The sequence below is a fragment of the Lynx rufus genome, unplaced genomic scaffold (assembly GCF_022079265.1).
Source record: "Lynx rufus isolate CCGP_SWC_20201006 ecotype Redwood Valley unplaced genomic scaffold, mLynRuf1.p SCAF_6, whole genome shotgun sequence".
NCBI lineage: Eukaryota > Metazoa > Chordata > Mammalia > Carnivora > Felidae > Lynx > Lynx rufus.
In genome coordinates this window covers 108,777,126-108,798,559 of record NW_025814878.1, presented here as the reverse complement: position 1 = coordinate 108,798,559, position 21,434 = coordinate 108,777,126, and the positions used below count along the sequence as shown (strand labels likewise).

Below are 21,434 nucleotides of genomic sequence, written 5' to 3'. Positions count from 1 at the left end.
CAATGCAAATATAATCTAAAATTGCTAGGCTTTGAAGTCGGGCTTTTCTGGCAGAAGATGTTTATAGACCTGATCCCTGGAGCCTGGCCACTCATCTGCCTCCGGGCCCCAAAGACATTGATTACCTCTTGAGGTCCTTTCCGATTTATTCCAACTCAGTGTGATGGTGCTGAGCACATTCCGTGCCCAGGCCCCATGCTGACCCTCAGGTTTAATGCAAGAGTGACTCCGAGGTCAGGCAGGGGGTAGAGCAGAGAACACTATGTAAGCAAACCCCCTGTGAGCAGACACAATGTAACTCAGAGAGTGGTCCAATGCTGAAAATGAAATGGCAGAGCAGTGCACCAGACACATTTGACTCTGCTTTGGGAGGGGAAAGCAAGGTCCTTGGAGGAAGAAGACTTTAGGCCAAGCAGTGAAGGATGGATAGGATTTGACCCCTCAACATAGGGGAGAAGAGCATTCCAGGACAAAGCACAGCAGTAGCAAAGGCCCAGCGTGGCAAAGGCAGGCTAGCGGTTTGAACCACGATGATGAATTTGGGTTGGCTGCAGCACGGGACACATGACGAGGAGGGCTGAGAGGAAAGTCTGTGGGCATGTGACCGTGGAGGATGGAGAACATTGTGGGTATGACCGTGAGGGCTCCTCATTCCTAGGTGGTGTTCTGCAGGTTGCAAAAGCTCTTTCTCGTGCATTATTCTCCTTTGATTTTTAAAAAATGTTTATTATTTTGAGAGAGAGAGAGAAAGAGACAGCACGAGGCGGGCAGGGACAGAGAATCCAAAGCAGACTCTGCACTAACAGCAGAGAGCCCCATGCGGGGCTTGAACTCATAAACCATGAGATCATGGCCTGAGCCAAAGTCAGACACCTAACCAACCGAGCCACCCAGGTGCCCCTGTCTCATTTGAGTTTCACAATAGTCCTGTAAGTAGTCAGGCAGGGGGTACTATACAGACGAGGAAACTTGGAAAGTTGAGGTGGTCTGCTTTAGGGGACAAAGGAAAACAGAGCCCCACGCTCTGACCAGAGTCTCTCCCCTAAACCAGGTGGTACTAGGGAGCCTGCGGGAGAACTTGCTCCTCAGAACCTGCCCCTTCTCCATGTTTAGGGAACTTCTGTGTGTTAGCTTGCTTTCAGGTTTAGCTCACTGATTTTTCCTGTATGAAAGCACCACATAGTGACCACCGCCAGATACTGTGGTGTGGGTCAGTGGATTCCTGACAAAGAGACTTCGGGGACGATCTCTTCCCAGAGGTCAGGGCTGTGGGTCTTGGATGGGACATTGGAGTGGCCCTGGCAAACCTGGCAGAGCCGGCAAAGACTTGCTAGTCTTTGGCCCCTTGGCACAGGGGGCTGAGAAAATGCCAGGGGGATAGGGATGAGGACCATTGGCACAGAGCCTCAGCACCTAATAAACCCATATGGGTCTTGTGGCCCCAGTAGTCCTACTGCACCAGGATGATGAAGAGCATGGCCAGGATGAAGGCCCGGAGGACGGTAGTGGGTACCTCCTTGGGGTACTTGCCACCCAGACTGACGTGACTACTATAATCCTTAATGACTACAATCAGCTTGTACCTGTCTGCTGGTCAGCCTGGTCCTGCTCTTGCTTTGCACATGATCTTTATTACCTCACCCTTGACGGAAATCCTCAGGAAAAAAAAGTCAGTGATCTCAAACTCTTTGATGGGCAGAGAGAAGGGATAGATCTGTGGGGACTTGATCTTCATATCTCAGATCCAGTGACCTGGCTTGATGTTGGGGACTCACTCCTTATCCTCCGTTTGCCTCCATCAGTTCCAGAGCCTCAGCTCTGGAGACCCCAGCTGAGACCCCAGCACTGCCCACTGTTGCCAAGGCCTCCATGGCTTCCCATTCCAGGACTTCTGGGGCCCCTGGCTACACACCCCCAAGCACAGTGCTGGCACCATTAACTTTTGTCTCAGAGAAGTATTTGTGTGTTCTCCAAACTGCCATGCTTAGACTTAATTCTGGGAGCCCTGTCCCCCCAAACAGCTCCCCCTGAGAGCACCTGGATGGTGGGGGATTGGACATCTGAGCTATTAGGTGCTGAGTATTTCCATCAGCTTTGTTTGCCATCCCGTTTGACAAATGAGCCAGAAACCAGAGGATCACTGAGTGCACTAGGGATAAGGGCTTTCAGAACAGGGAAGGAAGTGACTCTTGGGCTGGCCTTGAGAGGCGAAAGATTGGGTCCTTGGAACATGTGAACTTCTGGCCAAAGCCACAGGTCCACTAGAGGCTAGGTTCAGGGTCAGAAGTTGACAACAGAAGGAGACTCCAAGCTTCCCCTAACCATATGCTAGTCTGGAATTCTGAAGCATTACCATGCCACAAGTCAACCAGGACTTGACCAGAGATGGGAGTGGAAACTTCTGGGCTGTGATCCTGTGGACGTCTAGGAGACATCTGCAGGGCCAGTCCTAGATGTCTGCTGATGCCTCAAGCTGGATCCCAGATGTGACCTCAGAGAGTCAAGGCACACAGGTGCAGGTTGCTGGGAGGGGTCAGACTTTGTTTTGTGTTTGTTTTCTTTGGTTTAGGAGAAAGGAGTGAGTGGGTTATCACATTCCTTTTATGGATAACCAAGGGAGATGGTTTCATCCAGCCTGAATGTGTCTGTGAGAATGAGATCTAGAAGGTTCCAGGATGAGAGTCAGGGTGTTGCCAGGGGTCCCACCTGCCCTGTGTGCTTGGGAGACTCTGACGAGGTTTTCCAGTGACTTTGACTCAGCACCGGAGGTGATCCTGGCTTCTGATGACCAGTTACAGCTTCCTCACCCCAGCTCCAGAGAGAACTTCTGGGCCCTCACAGGCCTCTGTGCAGAGAGTTTCCTCCTCAGGCCTGTGGGGCCTGTGGGGCCTGTGATGGGTTGGTCTGACGGATTCCACAAGCGGAACAGCCGGCAAGAGTTTCTAAGAAGAAGGCTGTTTGCTGGTGGGCTGGTAAGCATGTTAGACTGAGGACACCTCTTATTTTAGACTCAGGCTGATGCTGGTTTCATTCTTCATCTTGGTCACAGTGGGTTTCTTGGCCATGACAGAGGTGCTGAAAGACCACAGTGAGAAGGTGTGATGCTTCTTTTTCACTTGATTTCCAAACGTGTACAAGTTGGCACATTTCCTCTTTTCCTACAGAGCTTTAATATTCTGTGAATGGACAGCGTGGGCTCTGTCACAACTACCCTCTCCTCGGCCCCCGACCTTCTTTCCAGAGAAAAAGGCAGATAGGTGGTAACCACAGGGATGGGGGGTAGAGAGGAGCCAGATGGATAAGAACAAACGGGCCGGGCCTGCTCTCTGGGCCCAGGAGCCGCAGCCACACAGACCCAGAGTGTGCTTTCTGGTGCTGCCACCGGCTGACAATGGTGAGGGGAACAGAGGAGCAGGAGATGGGCCCAGAGTGAGGCGTCCCATTCGCCTAACTGCAACCACAGAGGGGACCTTCACAAGCCCTGTGCTTGGTCTAACTAGCTCTGGTCCTCACAGACTCAGGAGTACGTGCCCCCCACAGGTGTCAGGGTAGGCTAACTGCAGAGACAAACAGCTCCCGGATCTCAGTGGCTTAACAAGACACAGTGCAATGCAGGTCAGCAGAAAACTGCTGGTTTCTGGTTCTGCAGTCCCCTGGGGGTCTTAGAGCTCTCCACCAGATCACCTGCACCAGGTGGAAAGTGAAGGAGGAGAGGGTGCGGAGGATTGTGTGGGAAGTTGCATGGACCAAGCCGGAGGTGGCCTATACCACTTTCTTCCACATGCTACCTGCTGCACTAATGGAAACTAATCAAGGAACATTGGGAAATGTGGTCTTAATGGGTTATGGGTTGAATCACATCGCCCCTCCCCCACAGAAAGAGACCTTGAAGGCCTGACTCTCAGTACCTTAGAATGTGACCTTGTTTGGAAATAGGTCTTTACAGAGGAAATCAAGTTAAAATGAGGCCATTAGGGTGGGCCCTAATCCAGTACGACTGGTATTGTACACAGAAGGGAAATCTGGGGACAGACCTGCACAGAGGGAGGACAATGTGAAGACACAGGGAATAATGCCATCATGAGTCAAGGACTGCCTGAGGCTACCAGAAGCTAGGAGAGAGGTCTGGAACAGATTCTCCCTGTCAGCCCTCAGCCAACACCTTGATTTCGGACTTCAAGCCTCCAGAACTGTGTGAGATGATAAATTTCTATCATGCATGCCCCCTAGTTTGTGGGCACTTTATTATACAGCCGCCCCAGGGAACTAACACATGCTACATGCCTGGATTTGGCGAGCATTCAGCCAGCTCTGCGATACAATGGTCTTGTCAAAAGGAAGAGAATAGAAGGTTCTTTCTCCTTCTCACTCTCACTGGTTCTCCAGCTCTTACCCAGCCCCTCTCCCCATGACTCCCTCCCTCCCCTGGGTTTTTTCTCACCTTCTCCCCACTGCCGACACAGATTCCGCCCAGAGGGAGCCCCGTCGTTTCTGGCCAGAGTTCCCATTTGGAGAAGGCAGAGGACCTTTGCTGTTCTGCCTCATTTTTTCCTACTCCTTCATCCAGAGGTGCACAAACCCTGCCAACACCTTGCTAAATGACCTTAAGCAAATCCCCTGACTCCCACTCCTGTGGGGCTCAGTTTCCCTCTGCGTAAAGTAGGAGCAATCCCACTGACTTCTCTTTCAACAGAGGAGTCAGTTATGAAAACAATGATCTGCCCCCTTTGAAAATACAGTGTGCTGCCTCCACCCAAGAGAGCAGTAATCGCTGTAGCTCAAGAGGCTGTAAATCTTCCCCAGCTGACTGCCCAGAGCTGGACAGAACCCAGCACCTGGGAAACCTGGTGGGACCGGTGAGTGGGGGCAGCGAGAGTGGCACTGTATGGGTTGGGGGGGGGGGAAGGGCCTCTTTGCTTCAGCCGGCCTCCTCTCTGCCCCCAGACCTGGGGGACTGGGTGGTAGCCATCTGGACCAGGAAGGGATGTGCTAAGCTGGAGACCCTGGACGTTGGCAGCTGCACCTGCTGTCTTGCTGAGACCTAGCACATCTGGTATGATGGAGGGCTGCGGGGCACAACAGTTGTGTTTCCTGAGGACTTATTTACGCCAGGTGCTGGGCAAGTGCTGGTTGTGATCGTCCAGCAGTTCTGTAAGGCGGTGCCTGTGGGCTGTGCAGTCAGTGTGCTGGGGCCGGTCACATCCAGGCCATCTTGGCTATTTTGAGCCATCTTGGGCTAGTTCCTCCACCGCTTTGTGCTTCAGGGTCCTCACTGGGACAATGGGGATAAAAATGATCCCAGGTCACAACCAGGGCTCCTTCCAGAAGCACTGGGACAGGAGGCAGAAGAGAAGCCAGAGGCAGAGGCATGGAGCCCTGGTCCGCAGGGCCCTCCTCTGGTGACAGACTCCTTCAGCACTGTCGCCTCCCTGCTGGCGACAGCCAGGTGCTCCTGGATTCCTGGGCCCTCTCCCTCAGTCTCTGCTTTCTCCCTGTGGCCGGTGGATCTTCAGACTTCACCAGCAATGATGCAACGAGGGCAATGACGCAGTGACGAGGCTGAGGGCAGTGGTGAGCATTAAATGGAGTAACATTGGGGCGCCTGGGTGGCGCAGTCGGTTAAGCGTCCGACTTCAGCCAGGTCACGATCTCGCGGTCCGTGAGTTCGAGCCCCGCGTCGGGCTCTGGGCTGACGGCTCAGAGCCTGGAGCCTGCTTCCGATTCTGTGTCTCCCTCTCTCTCTGACCCTCCCCAATTCATGCTCTGTCTCTCTCTGTCTCAAAAATAAACATTAAAAAAAATTAAAAAAAAAATGGAGTAACACAGGGCTCCTGGATCAATGCCTGGAGCAAGGCAAGTGCTCAGTAAATGGTGGCTTTTATTATTATGCCCCTTTTACAGATTGTGAGACCAAGGCTCAGAGATGTTCAGTGAGCGGTTGAGCTGGATCTGAAGCCAAGACTGACAGGCTGTAAGATCTGTGTGGAGGTGTGTGCGTGCACGTGTGTTTATATTAGGCTAAAAGACATTGGCTCTTTCCTCCTCTGGACCCCCGGAAGAGGGGGTAGTCTTCAGATTTGGAAAATAAGCACATCTCTTAGGGACTTGGAGCTCAGAAAGGAGCTGAACTATATGGGCAGGAGACGCCTGTCTTTTTAGCAGGTTTTCACCCCTCCCATGCTCTCCCCTTTACTCTCCACTACTCCACTCCCTTGCCCTCCACCTTCCCGAAGCTGCAGGATTCTGCCCTGCCCTCTGGCCAGGCCTTCCAACTAAGGAGAGGCTCTTCCTCAGCCAAGGACAAAGTGTGGAGTGGACGGCCCTCAGGTCTGTTTCCATAAGGAAGGGCTTTGCAACGTCTTTCTTTTCCTCAGGTGCATGTGTCAGTTGACTCCCATTTTCATTGTGAAAGTGATCTGAAAACCACGTTTTCTTAGTGAAAGCTGAAGGTGCCCTGCTTTAGGGCCACAAGAGAAGCTTTGGGCATGGGGGTAAGGAGTGGGACCCAGAGCTGGGGGCTACAGAGGAAGGAGCCACAGGGGAGGTGCCTCCGAGACAGGCTGGTAGAGCTGGAGCCTGAACCCTCTGTGTTTCTGCAGATCCAGGCTGCTCATCAGGAGCTTGCTTTGGGGGCAGGTGGCCCTGGCGATGAATGTCAGTGCTGCTCTGTGAGCAACTCACTTTTCATCCCCGAGCCTCAGTCTACTTGCCCATACAATGGGTATACCTGTACGTGCTCATAATACTTGAGATCAGGGCACACGAAGCATCCAGCAGCATCTGGCTCAGAGTGGTGACTCAATAAGTTGTGGCTATTGTTCTCGTTCATGGTCATTGTTAGTTCGGGAAACAGTTCTCCATCCGATCAAATCTCTGCTCTAAGTTAGCTTATCCTGCCCTTTGTTCTAGGAAGCCTTAGTCCATTTGGGCTGCTGTAACAAAATATCATAGACCTGATGGCTTATAAATGACAAACATTTACTTATCACAGTTCAGAAGGCTGGAAGTCCAAGATCACTGCACTGGTGGATTTTGTGTGTGGTGAGAGCTCACTTCCTGGTTCATTGATGGCTGTTTTCTCTCTGCAACCTCACATGGTGGTGGGGGAGGGACTTCTCATAAGGGCACCAATGCCATTCATGAGGGTGCCACCCTCATGACCCAATCACTTCCCAAAGGCCCCACCTCCAAAATCACCACCTTGAGGATTAGGATTTCAACATATGAATTTGTGGGGAGGATACAAACATTCAGACCATAGCAGGGTCTGGGGGAGGGGCCCCGATAACCGTGTGGTGAGAGGAGAAAACTGTACTCCCCAGGACATAATCTGTCTTCTCTGCCAGCCCATCTTTCTTCTGATAAGTTTTTGAGCACCTACTCTGTGCCAGGCACTTCACTGGACACGGGGATTGGCCCTTTTCATGCAACAAACATTATTGAGCACCTAATATTTGCCCAGGACCTGTGCTAATGCTAGATATCCAGAGATGAACAAGGAGACATCCCTTCCCTCAAGAAGCCCACAGTCTAACAAGGGAAAGTCGCAAGGACAGTGACAGAACATGGTTCAAATGCTTCAGTTCATTCCGTTTCTTATTTTAAACAAGAATCACTAAGTACCTAGTATGTGCCAAGCACCGTGCTGGGTGCTGAGGGCTTACAGAGGAGTAAAACAAGGTCCCTGCCCTTAAGGGACTCAGGGTCCATGAGGAAACTGAGAAATTAACCAGCAAACATTCAAGGGGGTTCCAGAGTACCCAGATGGCCATAAACACAAGGGACTGGGGTCCCGAGGAACAGCAGTGCCTATGCTGTCTTGAAGTAGCATTGAGGGGCGGAGCTGAGGAGACATTGCATAGAGAGGGGGCTGCCTGAGTGGGGTCCTGAAGCATGAGTAGGAGTTCAGGCAGGCGAGGTAAGTGAGGACACTTCAGACAGAGGGGACTGAGTGTAAAGGCAGAGAGGTGGGAGGAAGCACATGCAAGAGGTCCAGTCAGGACACAAACTGGGGGCAGTCCCAAGTAGGCTTCTTAGATGCTATGAGTTTGGAGGACCTGGTCCTAGATGATAGGTAACGAACGGATGGGCTCAGGGATGAGGTTAGATAAGGGTTTGAGAAAGGGAACCCTCTGGAGTCAGGATAAGGAGGAGGGAAAGGTGTTAACTTGTTTAAAAAAAAGAAAAGAAGAGAAGAGAAGAGAAAAGAAAAGAAAGGAAAATAAAAGAAAAGAAGAGAAAAGAAAAGAAAAGAGCAAAGCAAAGCAAGGCAATCAGACCTTGGACCTACTCTGACACTCACTTACAAGTTGGGAAAACGAATCCTCCCAAACATCTGATATACAACCTTCCAGCCGCTGCAGGTACTTCCACAGAAGACCTAGGGCATGGTGCCCAGTATCATCCATCATACCCAGAGACAGAACCAGGAAGGGTCTGTGAACACTGAGCATTCACTAAGCCAGCCGGTGCTGCACTACAGAATGTTCACCCTCTGGGAGCCCCACCTAGTGAGAAGGAGGCCATCACAACCCGGGGCAGGGGTGGGGGGGGGGGATGTGCTGAGAGGAGAGGTAGTGTCGGAAAAAACTCAGGGGTTTTGGACCTCCAGGAGAGGTTGAGGAATCTGCCACCCAAATGCCTCTGGGCTCAGGGGGCCACCTCCGTCCCTCGATGCTCTCATATGTCCAGTGACTTCAGTTGAACTCTACCAGAAGCAGACCTGGGGGTGAAGATTTGAGGACAAGGAGTTTATTTTTAGGAAGCACTAGTCCCCTACTGCTGAAAAGCAGGCCAGGCCAGGGAAGGAAGCAGTGGGAGGCTGGGGCCGCATTGCCCTGGGATCTCGGAGAGACTGGCACCCATCCTCAGAGCTGGGGTAGGAGCTGAGGTGGTTATCCATCCACCTCTGTCCGTCCATGCTTGAGAGCAGCTCCGAGGGGTGCCCAGCCTGCACTGGCTGAACACAAAAATCTCCTCCCAGTCAGAGAAAGCCCGCTGGCAGAAAGAAAGTGGTCTTTTCAGTACTGACCACGGGACTTCCCACCACATCTGCGTTTCACAGCGGTATGGATCACGATTGTGATTGTAATAGAAATGGCTCCGATAATTATTTGTTTAATGTCTCTCACCTGCACGGAATATAATCTTCCTGAGGGTAGGGGCAGCATTGCCACATTCTCCCCGGGACCTAGTTCAGGGTCTGGCACATAGCAAGGTGTTCAATAGATATTTATTGAATAAATGTAATTTGGAGGTGGATAAATTCGTGGCCAAGGCCCAGTTCTGTCTGAATACTTCCTCTAGCCTCTTCTCCTCCTCCCTCCTCTTTTCCCCAACCCCCAAGCTCGCAAATTGTTCCCTATATCTATATTGATGTCCATATCATCTACAAATCTATATCTAATTTTGCCTTCTAGAAGGGTAATAAAACCCCCAATATTTAACCTTGCCAGCGGCTGGCTGGAATAAAGGGAACTTTTCCCAGCCTCCTTTACAGTTAGGAGTGCCTACGCGCCTAAGTTCTGACCAATGGGTGCAGAACCGACAACTGCCACTTTCAGAACCTGTCCTTACCCTTAGAGGCGCACCCCTCCTCTTCCCTTTCCCCCTTCCTGCTGGCTGGAATTTGGATGTCATGACGCCAGCTGGGGCAGCCTCCTTGGATCCTTTGGTGGAAGGCTTGGGCCATGCGAATGGTAGAAGCTAGTAGAACAGGGGAAGCCCTAATGATCAGGGAGCGACTGCTCCAGTCCAAGGCTGAACCACTGGCCTCGTTTTATACGAAAGCCCTTGGTTACACCATTGTTGTTTGGGGTTTCCTGTCAGGTGCAGCTGAACTGGCTAATAACCTTTTGTTGTTGTTGTTTGTTTATTTATTTTTGACAGGTGGGGGGTGGGGAAGAGAATCCCAAGCAGGCTCTGCGCTGTCATCAAGGAGCCTGGCTGGGGGCTTGAACTCACAAACCAGGAGATCGTGACCTGAGCCGAAACCAAGACTCAGACCGTTAACAGACTGAGCCACCCAGGGGCCCCTGAACATGCTAATAGTCTTATGTGGCGCGAGGAAGGTGACTGTAGACTGACTTCTGGGCGGGGAAGGAAATACAAGACTCCCAGGTAGAGGAGGTGAGGCTGGCTGGAGAGGAGGGTCCGTCTTGCCGAAAGAGAGCCCCTGACTCCTCCTACTGGCTGTCTCCTCCCACCTCCCCACTCCTCTCCACCCCTTCCAGTTCCCCTCAGGGCTTGGAGAAGTTTTGTTCCCCCCTTGAGGAGCAGTTACTCTCACAGACTCTCTTTCCCTTTGGAGTGATCCAGACATGCCCTATGGCAGCTCCAGGACTGCGTGCTGCAGCCACCCGCCCCCCCCCCTTCCCAACAGTGACGTCAAAGTTGTTTTAGAGCTGGAGTAATCCCTTCTTCCCACTCCCACTGTTTATTAGGGAAGTAAAGTCAGTGCATTTTAGCACCCCCTCCCACAGCCTGGCAGTTAGAAGGGAATCTGAGGGTGGCCTGTGCACCACCGCCCCCACCCCCTGCCCGCACTCTGTTTGGGGGGTCTAGGCGGGGAGCGGTGGACACGAAGGCAGGTAAAATAGAGTCCCTACAAAGCCGAAGACAAAGATCCAGGAGACACAGGAAATAGCGACGGGCCCACGTTGGCATACGGACACACGGTTCTAAGGGCCTAGTGACTCAGAGCAAGGACTGTGGAGGCTGCAGGAGTGGGGAAAATCTCTAGACCCTCTGCCTCGGGGCTCCACTGATCTATTTGTCTTCCCCTCCCCGCTCCTCACTCAACCTTAGTTCTCCCGGGGCGATCTTCCGGACTGAACTTGGAAATGAGGAGAGGACCTGGGGAGGGGGTAACCCTGCCGGGTGGCTGTATCTTATACTAGTCACTCACAGCTCTTGGGGTTACACTTTACGGGAGGGGTCCGACGGGTCGGGTGACCTTGGACAAGTCCTACGTGCCCCTCCGGCCTCAGTTTCCTCTGGGGTATCCTGAATAGGTGGGGGGTGGCCTGGCTTTCCACAGCCCAGGGAATCCGGGGCGCGGGGGTGGGGGGCGGGCTGGTGGCCGGCTCCCGCGCTAACCTCTGCCCAAGCGGCGCTCGCCAGGAGCGCAGCGCCCGGTGCCCCCGGCCCGGGACGGACTGGCGCACGCGGCGGGGCCGGGCCGGGGAGGGGGCCGGGGCGGCCGGGGCGGAAGACGCGGGACCCCGTCTGCCCCTCCCGCGGGCGGGGCGGCCCCGCGCCGGCTCCTCCCCCGGCGCCGCGGGCCGCCCGGGATCAGTCGCCGCGCGCGGTTCCGCAGGTGGCAGCGATGGCCCGGTCCTGAGCGCCCCCCGCCATGGCCGGCGCCCCCAGCCCGCTCTGCCTGGCCCTGCTGCTGCTCGGGGCGGTGGGCAGGGCCGGCCCCCGCCCCCAGGTGAGACCCGCGTTCCCCGGGGGAAGGCGGGGAGGCAGGGGGCCCTGCGCGCTGCGGGAGCCGGTCCCGGCAGGGGCGGCCGGGACTTGAGCGAAACTCCGCGACCGCAGGCGGTGGGAACCGAAGCCCCGGGGGTGGAGCAGGGACTGGAGAGTTGGGCGCCCCGGGGGCTGTAGGGGGGCTCGGACGGCGGCCCGAGGTGGGGGCTTGGACGGCGGCTGACGGTACCAACCCCGCGGATCTCGCTTCCTCGCCGCCCCCGCCCTCCACCAGGCCTCCAGCTGCCCCGCGGCCGCTCTGCGCTGACTTCTTCGCCGCATCTCCCCAGACCACTTTCCCAACTCCTTCTCCTCGGAGACCCTTGCCCGCCTCCGGGGTACGCCCCGACTCGTCCCCTCCCCTGACCTCACCTCTCCCACCACGCCTCTGACCCCTCCCCGCGGTGCCTGCCCCCAGCCCACCCTGCTCGCTCCTCAAAGACCCTGCGAGAAGGCTCAGGGAAGACGGAGAGGGTCAGGGTGTGGACACCCAGTTCCATCACCCCCTCAGCAGCACCCCAGGCACAGCTTTTGACTCATAGCCCCAGGGGCCCTGCGGAGGCAGCTAGTTGTCCTTCTTCCTGACCTCCCAGATGGAACTTGAGTGCCCTCCTCCCACCCCAGCCCCTGCGGCAAACACATAGGAGGCTCCCTGCTCCTGTGGACGCGGCCGTGTCCCCCTCACACACTTGTCTGACCCCCCATTCTGACTTCTCTGGGTGAGAACATATACCGGGATGCACACTGGGACACACAGAGACACCTTGGCCCCCTGGATGCTACTGGCGAGCAGACCACAGATGGACCTCCACAGTCCTTCTCTGCAGCCCTCACTGTCCTTCTTGCCTTTCCTGCCTCTGGGCTCCTGGGCTGGGGGGTGTAGTTGGCCTGTTTGTGGAGTGGGGAGATGTCCAAAGATGCTGTGAGGTTGCTAGAGCAGAGAGGAGGTGCAGGCTTGGGTGGCCTGACTGGTGTCAAGGGAGCCACCTCTTGTTCCTACCCCCAGACCTAAAGAACTGAGAGCTTTGGGGAGTGGACCTGTACAGGCCTTGGAATTTGTCCCAGCACAGGAGGGGGCAGGATGAGGGGGCATGGCCTTGGTGAAGGCTGACTCCACCCTGGCTGAGAATCCAGATATGGACAGATTGCCCCCTAGCTAAGTGCCAGCCCATTTTTCAGCACCCCCCTTCCAATTCCTTTCTGGACTCATTCCCTTCCTCTCCCTGTCCTCCAGCCCAGCTACTGACCCTAGCCACAGGAGACACCCCTGTCTGCCCCCTACTGCCCCAGAACCTTCCCCAAAGTCCCTCAGCCAGGCCTTGACTTCTCTGGTGTACTTGGGATCTTTCAGGAGCCAAGACTGCAGACGCATTAGCATTACTGCCTGACTCTCACCTTTACCGCCTTGGGGCTGCGCTGGGTGGAGGTGGAAGGCCCTGCTGTCTGCCTCTGTCCTGTTCCAGGCCGAGTTTGCAGACCTGGTTTGGATTCAGGGAGATGGAGAGGTTTTGGAGGCTGCCTGGCTTCTCCCCAAAGTTCTTTTTCCCAGAAGAATTGGGCTCCTTGGACCTGCTCTTACTTCTGATCCCCTGACTCCTCAGCCCTGGGCTTGGAAGGGCAGAAACGGGCAGGATGAGCCAGGCTCTGAGCAGAGAGGGTGGAGCTTTCTGGGGATTCTGTTATTGGGGGGCACTGAGCATCTCTGGCCACCACAGAGAGCTGAGCAAAAGGGCTTTGACGTTAGACTGCAGTCATTGTGGTACAACCCCATGCCCATGTAGATGACTCTAAAAATGGGTGAATTTTGCATTCTATTTTCTGTTCATGAGGTCAGCAATGCCAGAGTTACTCCCTCTATGTCACTGATGGGGGAAAAAGCTCAGAAAAGGGAAGTTCCTGTGTAAGATGACCCAGTCATTCAGGAAGGGGTCATTCAGAGAGGAGAAAGGGGTGTGGGGCTGGGCTGGTACCTAATACCTGCCTTCCCAGGTGGGGCTGAAGGAAGAATACAGAGGGGGCTGTCCACTCTCTGGTCTGGCCAGCAGCCGGGGTCGGGAGGGGGGCAGGTGGTAGTGGCCAAATCGACCTCTAAAGAAAGGGACCCAGGCCACTGCTTCATTGTTCCTGGAAAGGACCAGACCCCTTTCCCCTATTCCTTACCTCCCCACCATCCCTGTGAGGAACCTGGTCTATGAGGAGACAGGCAAGACTTGGACACCCAAAATTAGAACCAGAGAAAACTAGGTTCAAATATCAGGTCTGCTATTAGCTGGTGATCTTGGGTAGCACCCTTCACCATCCCAAACCTCAGTTTCTTCACCTGTAAACGGGGATCACAAGCTCTACCACATAAAGTCATGGAGAGGATTGAGACCCCGGAACCCTGAAATGGCAACTTGAGGCATATGGGGGAACTGACCTCTTTGTCCTCCAGAATCTGGAAGCCTTCTTCAGGGCAGAACAGGGCTTGGAGAGGGGCTGTTGGAGGCCTGCGCCTCTGTACTCTAGAGAAGGGCGGAGGGAGTCCAGGGTGCACAGCGGTCAGCGTGGACTTTGTTCTGAGCTGGGCTCCCTCCCAGACCCGGATCCCGGGTGGGGGCCCCGGGACAGGAGCAACCAAGAAACCACATCCTGCCCTCCAGTCCCTTTCTCTGAGCAAAAACAGGCCCTTCCTTAGCTGCAGCCTGGCCCTAGGCAGATTCCTCTGCGTGTGTGTGTGTGTGTGTGTGTGTGTGTGTGTGTGTTTGTGTGACAGAGAGACACAGAGATACAGAGGTAGAGATAGATAGAGGAACACAGAGAGAGAGAGTCCAGGAGGAGAAGGGTGTGGGTTGTATGAGCCCCTGTTTCTCTGTGTATTTGTGCGTGATCCTGCGTGTGGCAGTCTGCTGGTGTGGGAGCCACTGGTGTGTGAAACGTCTCAGCATGTAATTGTGTGTCTGGCAGCGTATATGTGTTTGCAACCCCATGTATGATACTGTGTCTATGGGGAGGTTTGTGTGTGTGTGAGAGAGAGAGACATTTTTGTGTGTGAATGGGTTCTGCCAGTCTGTGCCAGCGTGTGGGTGAGAGATAGCATGCTTGTGACAGAATGTGTGGCTGTTTCCCTGTATGCATGTATGTAACAGTGTGAATTGAGCATATGTCAGTCGAGGAGTCTGTGTGTGTGTGTGTGCGTGTGTGTGTGTGCGCACACGGTGGTGGGGGTGATGTCTCAGCATGTGAGTGTGTACCTGACTGTGTGTGTGTGTGTGTGTGTGTGAGAGAGAGAGAGAGAGAGAGAGTGAGACTGTCATGTCTTGGTATGTAAGCATGTGCTCGACGATGAGTTTGATAATGTGGATGACAGGACACCCATGTGAAGGTTCCTGTGCATATGACAACGTGTGTCAGTTTTCTTTGCCTTGCCCTTCTGCTCACATGTCTGGAGCCCTTAAGAAAAAACTAATGGGGGGTCAAAGAGCCAGGGGTCTGGCAGCCCCACCCTTCCAGGGCACTGGGGCCAGGGTGATGTTGTGGGCTCTGGGAGGAGGGCAGAGAGGGAGGGGTCTGGGGGTCTGGGGAGGAGCTGCTGGGGAAGATAAGGGCTGCGTCAGCTGGGAGGCCCCAGAGTTCGTCTTTGGAGTTCTCTTTCTCCTTTGGAATCCTCTCCCATTTTTCCCACCTCGGTGGCCCAGGGAGGCCAAGGTCTCTTTCCCCCTTCCTTCAATCAAAAAGGCTTCCAGAAAAGGAGAGATGTATTCACACTAAGAAAACTGTAGGAGGAATTTTTCAGTTAGGAGCTAGTCTTTGGAGAGGGAGTACCTTCCCAGGGTGTTGGAAAGCCTGTCACCTTGGGAGCATCCATGCCAAATATGTCCTTTCCTGTCTCCTCTTCCTTCTACGACTGCCCATTTGTACAGGGCTTGATGATTCATAAAGGTGTTCATCTACTTTATGTTGCTGGATCTGTACAGTAACTCTTTTTTTCTAAGTTTATTTATTTTGAGAGAGAGAGAGAGTGTGTGAGTGGGAGAGAGGGGCAGATGGGGAGAGAGAGAATCCCAAGCAGGCTCCATGCTCAGCGCAGAGCCCAACATGGGGCTTGATCTCAGGAACCATGAGATCAGGACCTGGGCTGAAATCAAGTGTCGGATGCTTAACCGACTGAGCCACTCAGGCGCCCCAGTACAGTAACTTTTTGAGAAGAATAATATGCCTGTTGTACAGATGAGGAAACTGAGGCCCCAGAGGATTAAAGTGCATTTTATCAATCCCACATTAACAGATTGAACTGGGATTTGAACCCAGGACTTGCACTTTCCTGCACACCACTCCCTCTTGGCGTCCTCTTTCTCACCTCCTGCTTCCTCCCCAAACTCCTGCATCTGAGAGATGCCCCTCCTTATTATAACTCCCACCTGCGCATTGTCTCCGTTTTCTCTCTCCATCCCCTTCAGAGAGATCTCATAAAACCTGGCAAGTCCTGATTCTAAAACTTCCATCCTGCCCTCACTCTGGCACCTTAGCCCGCCACTGCTGCCCTCTTGTGGGCCTGGTCTGCTGCCCTGTGAGGCAGGAGCATCTACAACTGGGTCTTTCCCAGTACCCAGCACCCACAGCCCCACCTCATCAGGCTTGTAGCAGGGACTCATGCCAGGGGAGGATGAACCGGGGCTAGGGGCTGGTGGACAGGGCCTGCCCCTCCTCACAGTTCCCTGCCCAGGGGCATGGAATCCCGAGCATCCCCACTTGGGTTTGCCACTGGACGATGCAGAATGATGGGGCCTTGGCATGAAAATATGTCCGTTTCCTCCTGGGACTTTGTTGATCCTGGAAGTGAGGGAGAGGTAGCGCCCAGACTCCCCAGGAAGCCAGGCTGCCCCATCCACTCTGCCCTCCCCTTTCTCTTGTAAACAGCAGAAATCGTGAGAAGGACTGCATGGACTGCCCATTTTCCATGTGCCAGGGGCCATTCTAAGCATAAACTCAATCCCCACAACAATCCTGGGCAGGGTGTAGGTAGGGACTATTATTATTCCCATTTTGCACATGTACGGGCTGAGGCTAGAAGTTAAGATTCTTGGGCAAGGTAACAAACTTAATTTATGGGGGAGCCAGGGTCAGGCCTGGATCTAAGCCCAGAGCCAGGGTTATTCACCCTCCACTGTGTTACTGTGTTCACCAGAGCACCTGGGCCCTGCTTACTGGACGTCATCAGCCTTGTCCCAGACCAGAGCCTCATGTCTGTCTGAGTCCTGGCCACTGCTCTCTCCCTCGCCCAGAAATTCCTTTCTTTGCTGGCAGGAGCATCAACATCCCCACCTCTGCATCTTTGTACCTGCTGGGCCCTCCTGCTGAAACGCCCACCCTCCACCCTTGCTAGCCCAGCCTGTCCCCCAAAGCTGAGTCTACACTGAGCCTGGGCCAAACCACGCTCTGAACACTCTCACTCCTGCCTTCTCTGTTCTGTGCTGCCCAGCCCTTGACACCACCCCCAAATAGCATGGGAACTCTCTCAGGTCAGGGCCCTGTCTTTCCTCTTTGTGTTTCCCACGTTTCTCATCCCCACCACCTCCCAGAGTCTGGCACAATATGGCTTCCATAAACACTTGGTCGGGGAGAGACCAGAGGTCCCAGTAGTTCATGCTGTTTATGTAGGAGGTTGGAGGGCAGGGCTGTACAGTAAGCAGTATGTTGGAGACCCTGAGCTGGTTCAGGAAGAAGTCAGGAAGCTCTCTATCTTAGGGGAGACACAGCACTGTCCTCAGGGAGCCCCAGTATGAGGGGAGACACAGCCCTGTCCTCAGGGATCCCAAGTCTGAGGGGGCAGACAGCCCTGCCTCAGGGAGCAACAGTCTGAGGGGAGACATAGCCCTGCCCTCAGGGAGCCCCAGTCTAAGGGAGGAGACACAGCCTTGCCTCAGGGAGCCCCAGTCTGAGGGGGCAGACAATCCTGCCCCAGGGAGTCCTTGTCTAAGATAGTTTTATATCTGAAGCTCTCCTCAGAGTAGGTGACAGGGCTGCTTCTGTTTTGAACCTCCCTGGAGTGTTTGTGGCCAAGCTGGCCTTCATGGTGCTGTCCTTAGCCTTTAACCCCACTCCAATCCCCACTCCAAGACTTTTAGTTTCCATGGGCTTCCCTGTTCTCCCTCCCTGCCCCAGACACACCTTCTGCCCTAGTTCCCAGCTGTGACCTTGCTTTCTGCCTGCTTTCCTTCTAGAAAGAGTGATCAAGGAGGATTTCTCCCCAGCCTCTCTGCCCTTTTACCACCAGCTGCTGCATTAGGGGGTGGGGGTGGGGAGTAGAAGGAAAAGGGGTGGGCTGGGGATTGGGGTTGATCCACCAGGACTGGCTCTAGTGAAAAATTCTGCTGACCTGTCTTTTGTAGCCAAAATCAAGACACTGCCTTAACTGCTGTTGTGTTTTATTCCTTGTTCTTTTATTTGTTTTTCAAACAAATACACTTGACCTTTGCCCTCAGAAGAACGCCTTCAGGTGGTGCCACCTGTGGCCTGGGCACACTTACTTGGAGAATGTGCTGGGGCTCAAGCAAGCTTGGGCCCCTTCCTGGCGCTTCCCTTGTGGGCAGGGATGAGCGCAGGACAACCTGTGTCTTTGTGGGAGGTGTCCTATAAACCAGGACTCAGCTTAAACCAGGGCAGGATTACCCCAAACCACATCCAGCATGTGCTTAGGGCAGCACCAAGTCCAGGGTGCAAGCTGCCCAAAAGAAGCTATTTTATTTTTATTTTTATTTTTATTTTTATTTTTATTTTTATTTTATTTATTTATTTTTTTTAACGTTTATTTATTTTTGAGACAGAGAGACAGAGCATGAACGGGGGAGGGTCAGAGAGAGGGAAACACAGAATCTGAAACAGGCTCCAGGCTCTGAGCTGTCAGCACAGAGCCTGACGCGGGGCTCGAACTCACAGACTGAAAGATCATGACCTGAGCCGAGGTCAGCCGCTTAACCGACTGAGCCACCCAGGCGCCCCAAAAGAAGCTATTTTAATTTTAGCACCCGAGTGTATTTTTGTGATTTCAAAAAAGTGAACTTTTGTTTTAAATCATGTATAGGCTCTACATTTTATGCAAGGGGCTCCCTGGTCATCTTGGCCTCTGCAGACTCTAAATGAGGAGTATTTGTCATTTGGAGCCTGTTGAGGAAAAAATACGAATAAAAAAGAATCACAATCCCAAGATATATCTACAGGAAGTGCACGAAAATGTTCAGAAGGGACATTTCTCACACGGGTGGGTCGTTTGGGTCTCTGTGCTAAAAAATCTGTTTGGTTACCTTATCTAAAAATGGAGGTTCATATCCCCTTACTCACAGATAGGGGGACCCCTCCCATTGTAAGCCAAATCTCCCTATTCTGGAACTTTTCTGATCCCATGTCCTCAGGACTACTTCAGGTGATAGAAGCTGGGCTGAATATTTGATCTCTAACGTTACGCTAGAAAAAGGGACAATGGGTGGTGTGTTGGCCCCCCGGATGACATGATGGCCTATTTCAATGCTCTGTAGCATTGAATCCCACCACACCACATGCCTCCCAATACACCATCACAGTCACTGATCTGGGGGAGCCAGAGTCCTAGCCTTAGCTCTGCTCCTTGGGGTGCTGTGTGACTTCGACTGAGTCTCTCTCCCACTCTGGGCCGGCATGTGCCCTTCTAGAATGGTTGAAAGTGCAAGAACCTTGCAGGCAGGCTGACTGGGCACTGGGAAAGGAGTCCATGGCAGTCACAAAGCCGTGGTCCCTCAGGAACTCTGCCTCTTAGGTGAGGTCAGAATGCGGCACACTCCCCCTTCCCCCACTCAGCCCCCCAAATCGTCATTTCAGTAGACATGTGCTGGCCACTTAATACACATCAAGCTACGCATCTGTCTACTTGGGGATAAAAGTGTGAAAAGATCCACCAGAGTGCCTCTGTGGTAGTGACTTTCTCCCCCTTTCAGAGATAGCCAATGCCTGGTGGAGTTTTGGGCTCTACCGTTCTCTGGAGATGAAAAAAAAAAGGGGGTGTGGGGGCCGGGGGGAAAAGAGAGGTTGGCTGGACCCAAGGGGCCTCCATTTCTCCCCTCCCCCCACAGGGTGCCACTGTGTCCCTCTCAGAGACAGTGCAGAAATGGCGAGAATACCGACACCAGTGCCAACGCTTCCTGACTGAGGCTCCACCCCCAGCCACAGGTGAGTCCAGGTGGGGCCCTCACCCAACCAATCCCCTGGAGACTTTGAAGGCGCTCCCCACCCCCAAGCTATGGTTGGGCATCATCTGCCTCTCTAGGATGCCACACCTGCCCGATACCTGGGGGTGCCACCTTATTCCCCTTTTCTCCAGCTCGAGCCTCTTGGGAGCAGGGACCTGGCCTTTCCATTCTGTGTCCTCCTTAGCACTTCTGGCCTGTGCTGGGGCTGGAGGTCCAACCAACATATTTATAGGAATAAATGTTTCAGAGGAGTTTATGGGGTGGTCTAAAGAGCAGAAGATTGGTGCTGGCTGGACCCTGCAATCACAGCACAGCGGCCGCAGAGGGTTATTCGAGCCTCATGAGCTACCGTTCCCCCCTCATCTATGATGTATACTTTAAGAATAGGCCTATAGGCACTCTTCTTAGATGTTTGCGTTGCAATTTATTTTCACACTGAGGTAGTCTTCCATTTTGATCTCAGCAAGCATATAATCAGTCTTTCCCTTGTTTGAATACTGCCTTCATAGGGAGTCTGAATAAATCATGAGTCCACTGAAAGTTCCAAAAAAGAAAAAAAAAAAAAAAAAAGAATGGCCCATAGGGATTTATTGAGCACTTAATTACCATGCTCAAATATCTATATAACACAGTATTTGTCTCCAAAAGGCCCTGTGGGCTCAGGATTAGTCCCATTTTACAGGTGAGAAAATAGACATTAAGTAACTTGCTCGAAGTTCCACTGCTGATAAGTGGCTGAGTCCCCTGGCCTGGTACCTGCTGGGTGGGGACAGTGCTTGGCATACAGTGAGTGCTCAGCAGAGGTTAGCTGAGTGCAAGGATTCTGCCCTGCCAGCCTCCACGGTGGCAGTGAAGGGGATGTGCCACTGGCAGGCCGGGTGGGGACTCAGAGACTGTTCCTCCTGTACCCAGGCCTGTTTTGCAATCGGACCTTCGATGAGTATGCCTGCTGGCCAGACGGGCTGCCGGGCTCCTTCGTGAATGTCAGCTGCCCCTGGTACCTGCCCTGGGCCAGCAGTGGTAAGTCCTCTCTCCTTTTCCCTGTGTCCAGGAGGCTGGGGGGCAGGGGGGTGGAGTTGGAGCAGGGTGCACACTGCTGCCTTTCTGCCGAGGCACAGCCGTCCCCACCCCAGAAGATCTTTAGGCCTCCTAATGGGTGGGCTCCCTGTCTTTCCTCTGGGGGGTACAGTGGGGGGTGTCAGGTGTAACCTAGGCTAGGGCCTATGCTGGCATGTGACAGGGGGAGGGTAGAGTGTGGGGTTTCAGCCCCTGACTTAAGAGAGAAATGTAAGCCCCCTCCATCCAGTAGTCAGGAAAGGAGCTGGGTAGGAACAGACTTAAGGTTGGGGATTACCCAGAAGCATCACTACTCTGGGTATGTGTATGTGTGTATGTATGTACGTATGATGTGTGTTTGTAGGTGCCCCATACCTGGTAGTGGTACCTGGCTACCTCCTGACTCTTCAGAGGCTCACTGGTCAGATGAACACAGATGGGATTAGTCATCAGGGTGCTGGTGGGGTTGTCCCTCCCCAGTGGGCTTCCCTCCCTAGATCACTCCTGCCTGCAGGGGACCCTGCACCAGGAAAGGTGTGTCTGGGTGGGTGCGAGAGTCATTGGAGTGCAGGGACCTACAGAGCCTGCGGGGGGGCACTCTGCTCAGAGGGCTACCTAATGCGCCCCCATCACTACCTGCCTATCCCAAGCACCAGGGAGGCTAACAGGAGACTATCACCCTGGCCTCAAGGAGCTCATAGTCTCAGT

The 21,434-nt window shown here is 53.8% G+C and overlaps 1 protein-coding gene across 1 annotated transcript in view; it reads left to right on the top strand.

The window, feature by feature from the left end:
* Positions 1-11,353: 11,353 nt before the first annotated feature.
* Positions 11,354-21,434, top strand: part of GLP1R (glucagon like peptide 1 receptor) — a 33,518-nt gene continuing 23,437 nt past the window's right edge. Inside the window, exons 1-3 of the mRNA XM_047102903.1 lie at positions 11,354-11,431; positions 19,554-19,650; positions 20,583-20,690. Coding sequence (XP_046958859.1) covers positions 11,354-11,431; positions 19,554-19,650; positions 20,583-20,690 — 283 coding nt within the window. The remainder of the gene's footprint in view (positions 11,432-19,553; positions 19,651-20,582; positions 20,691-21,434) is intronic.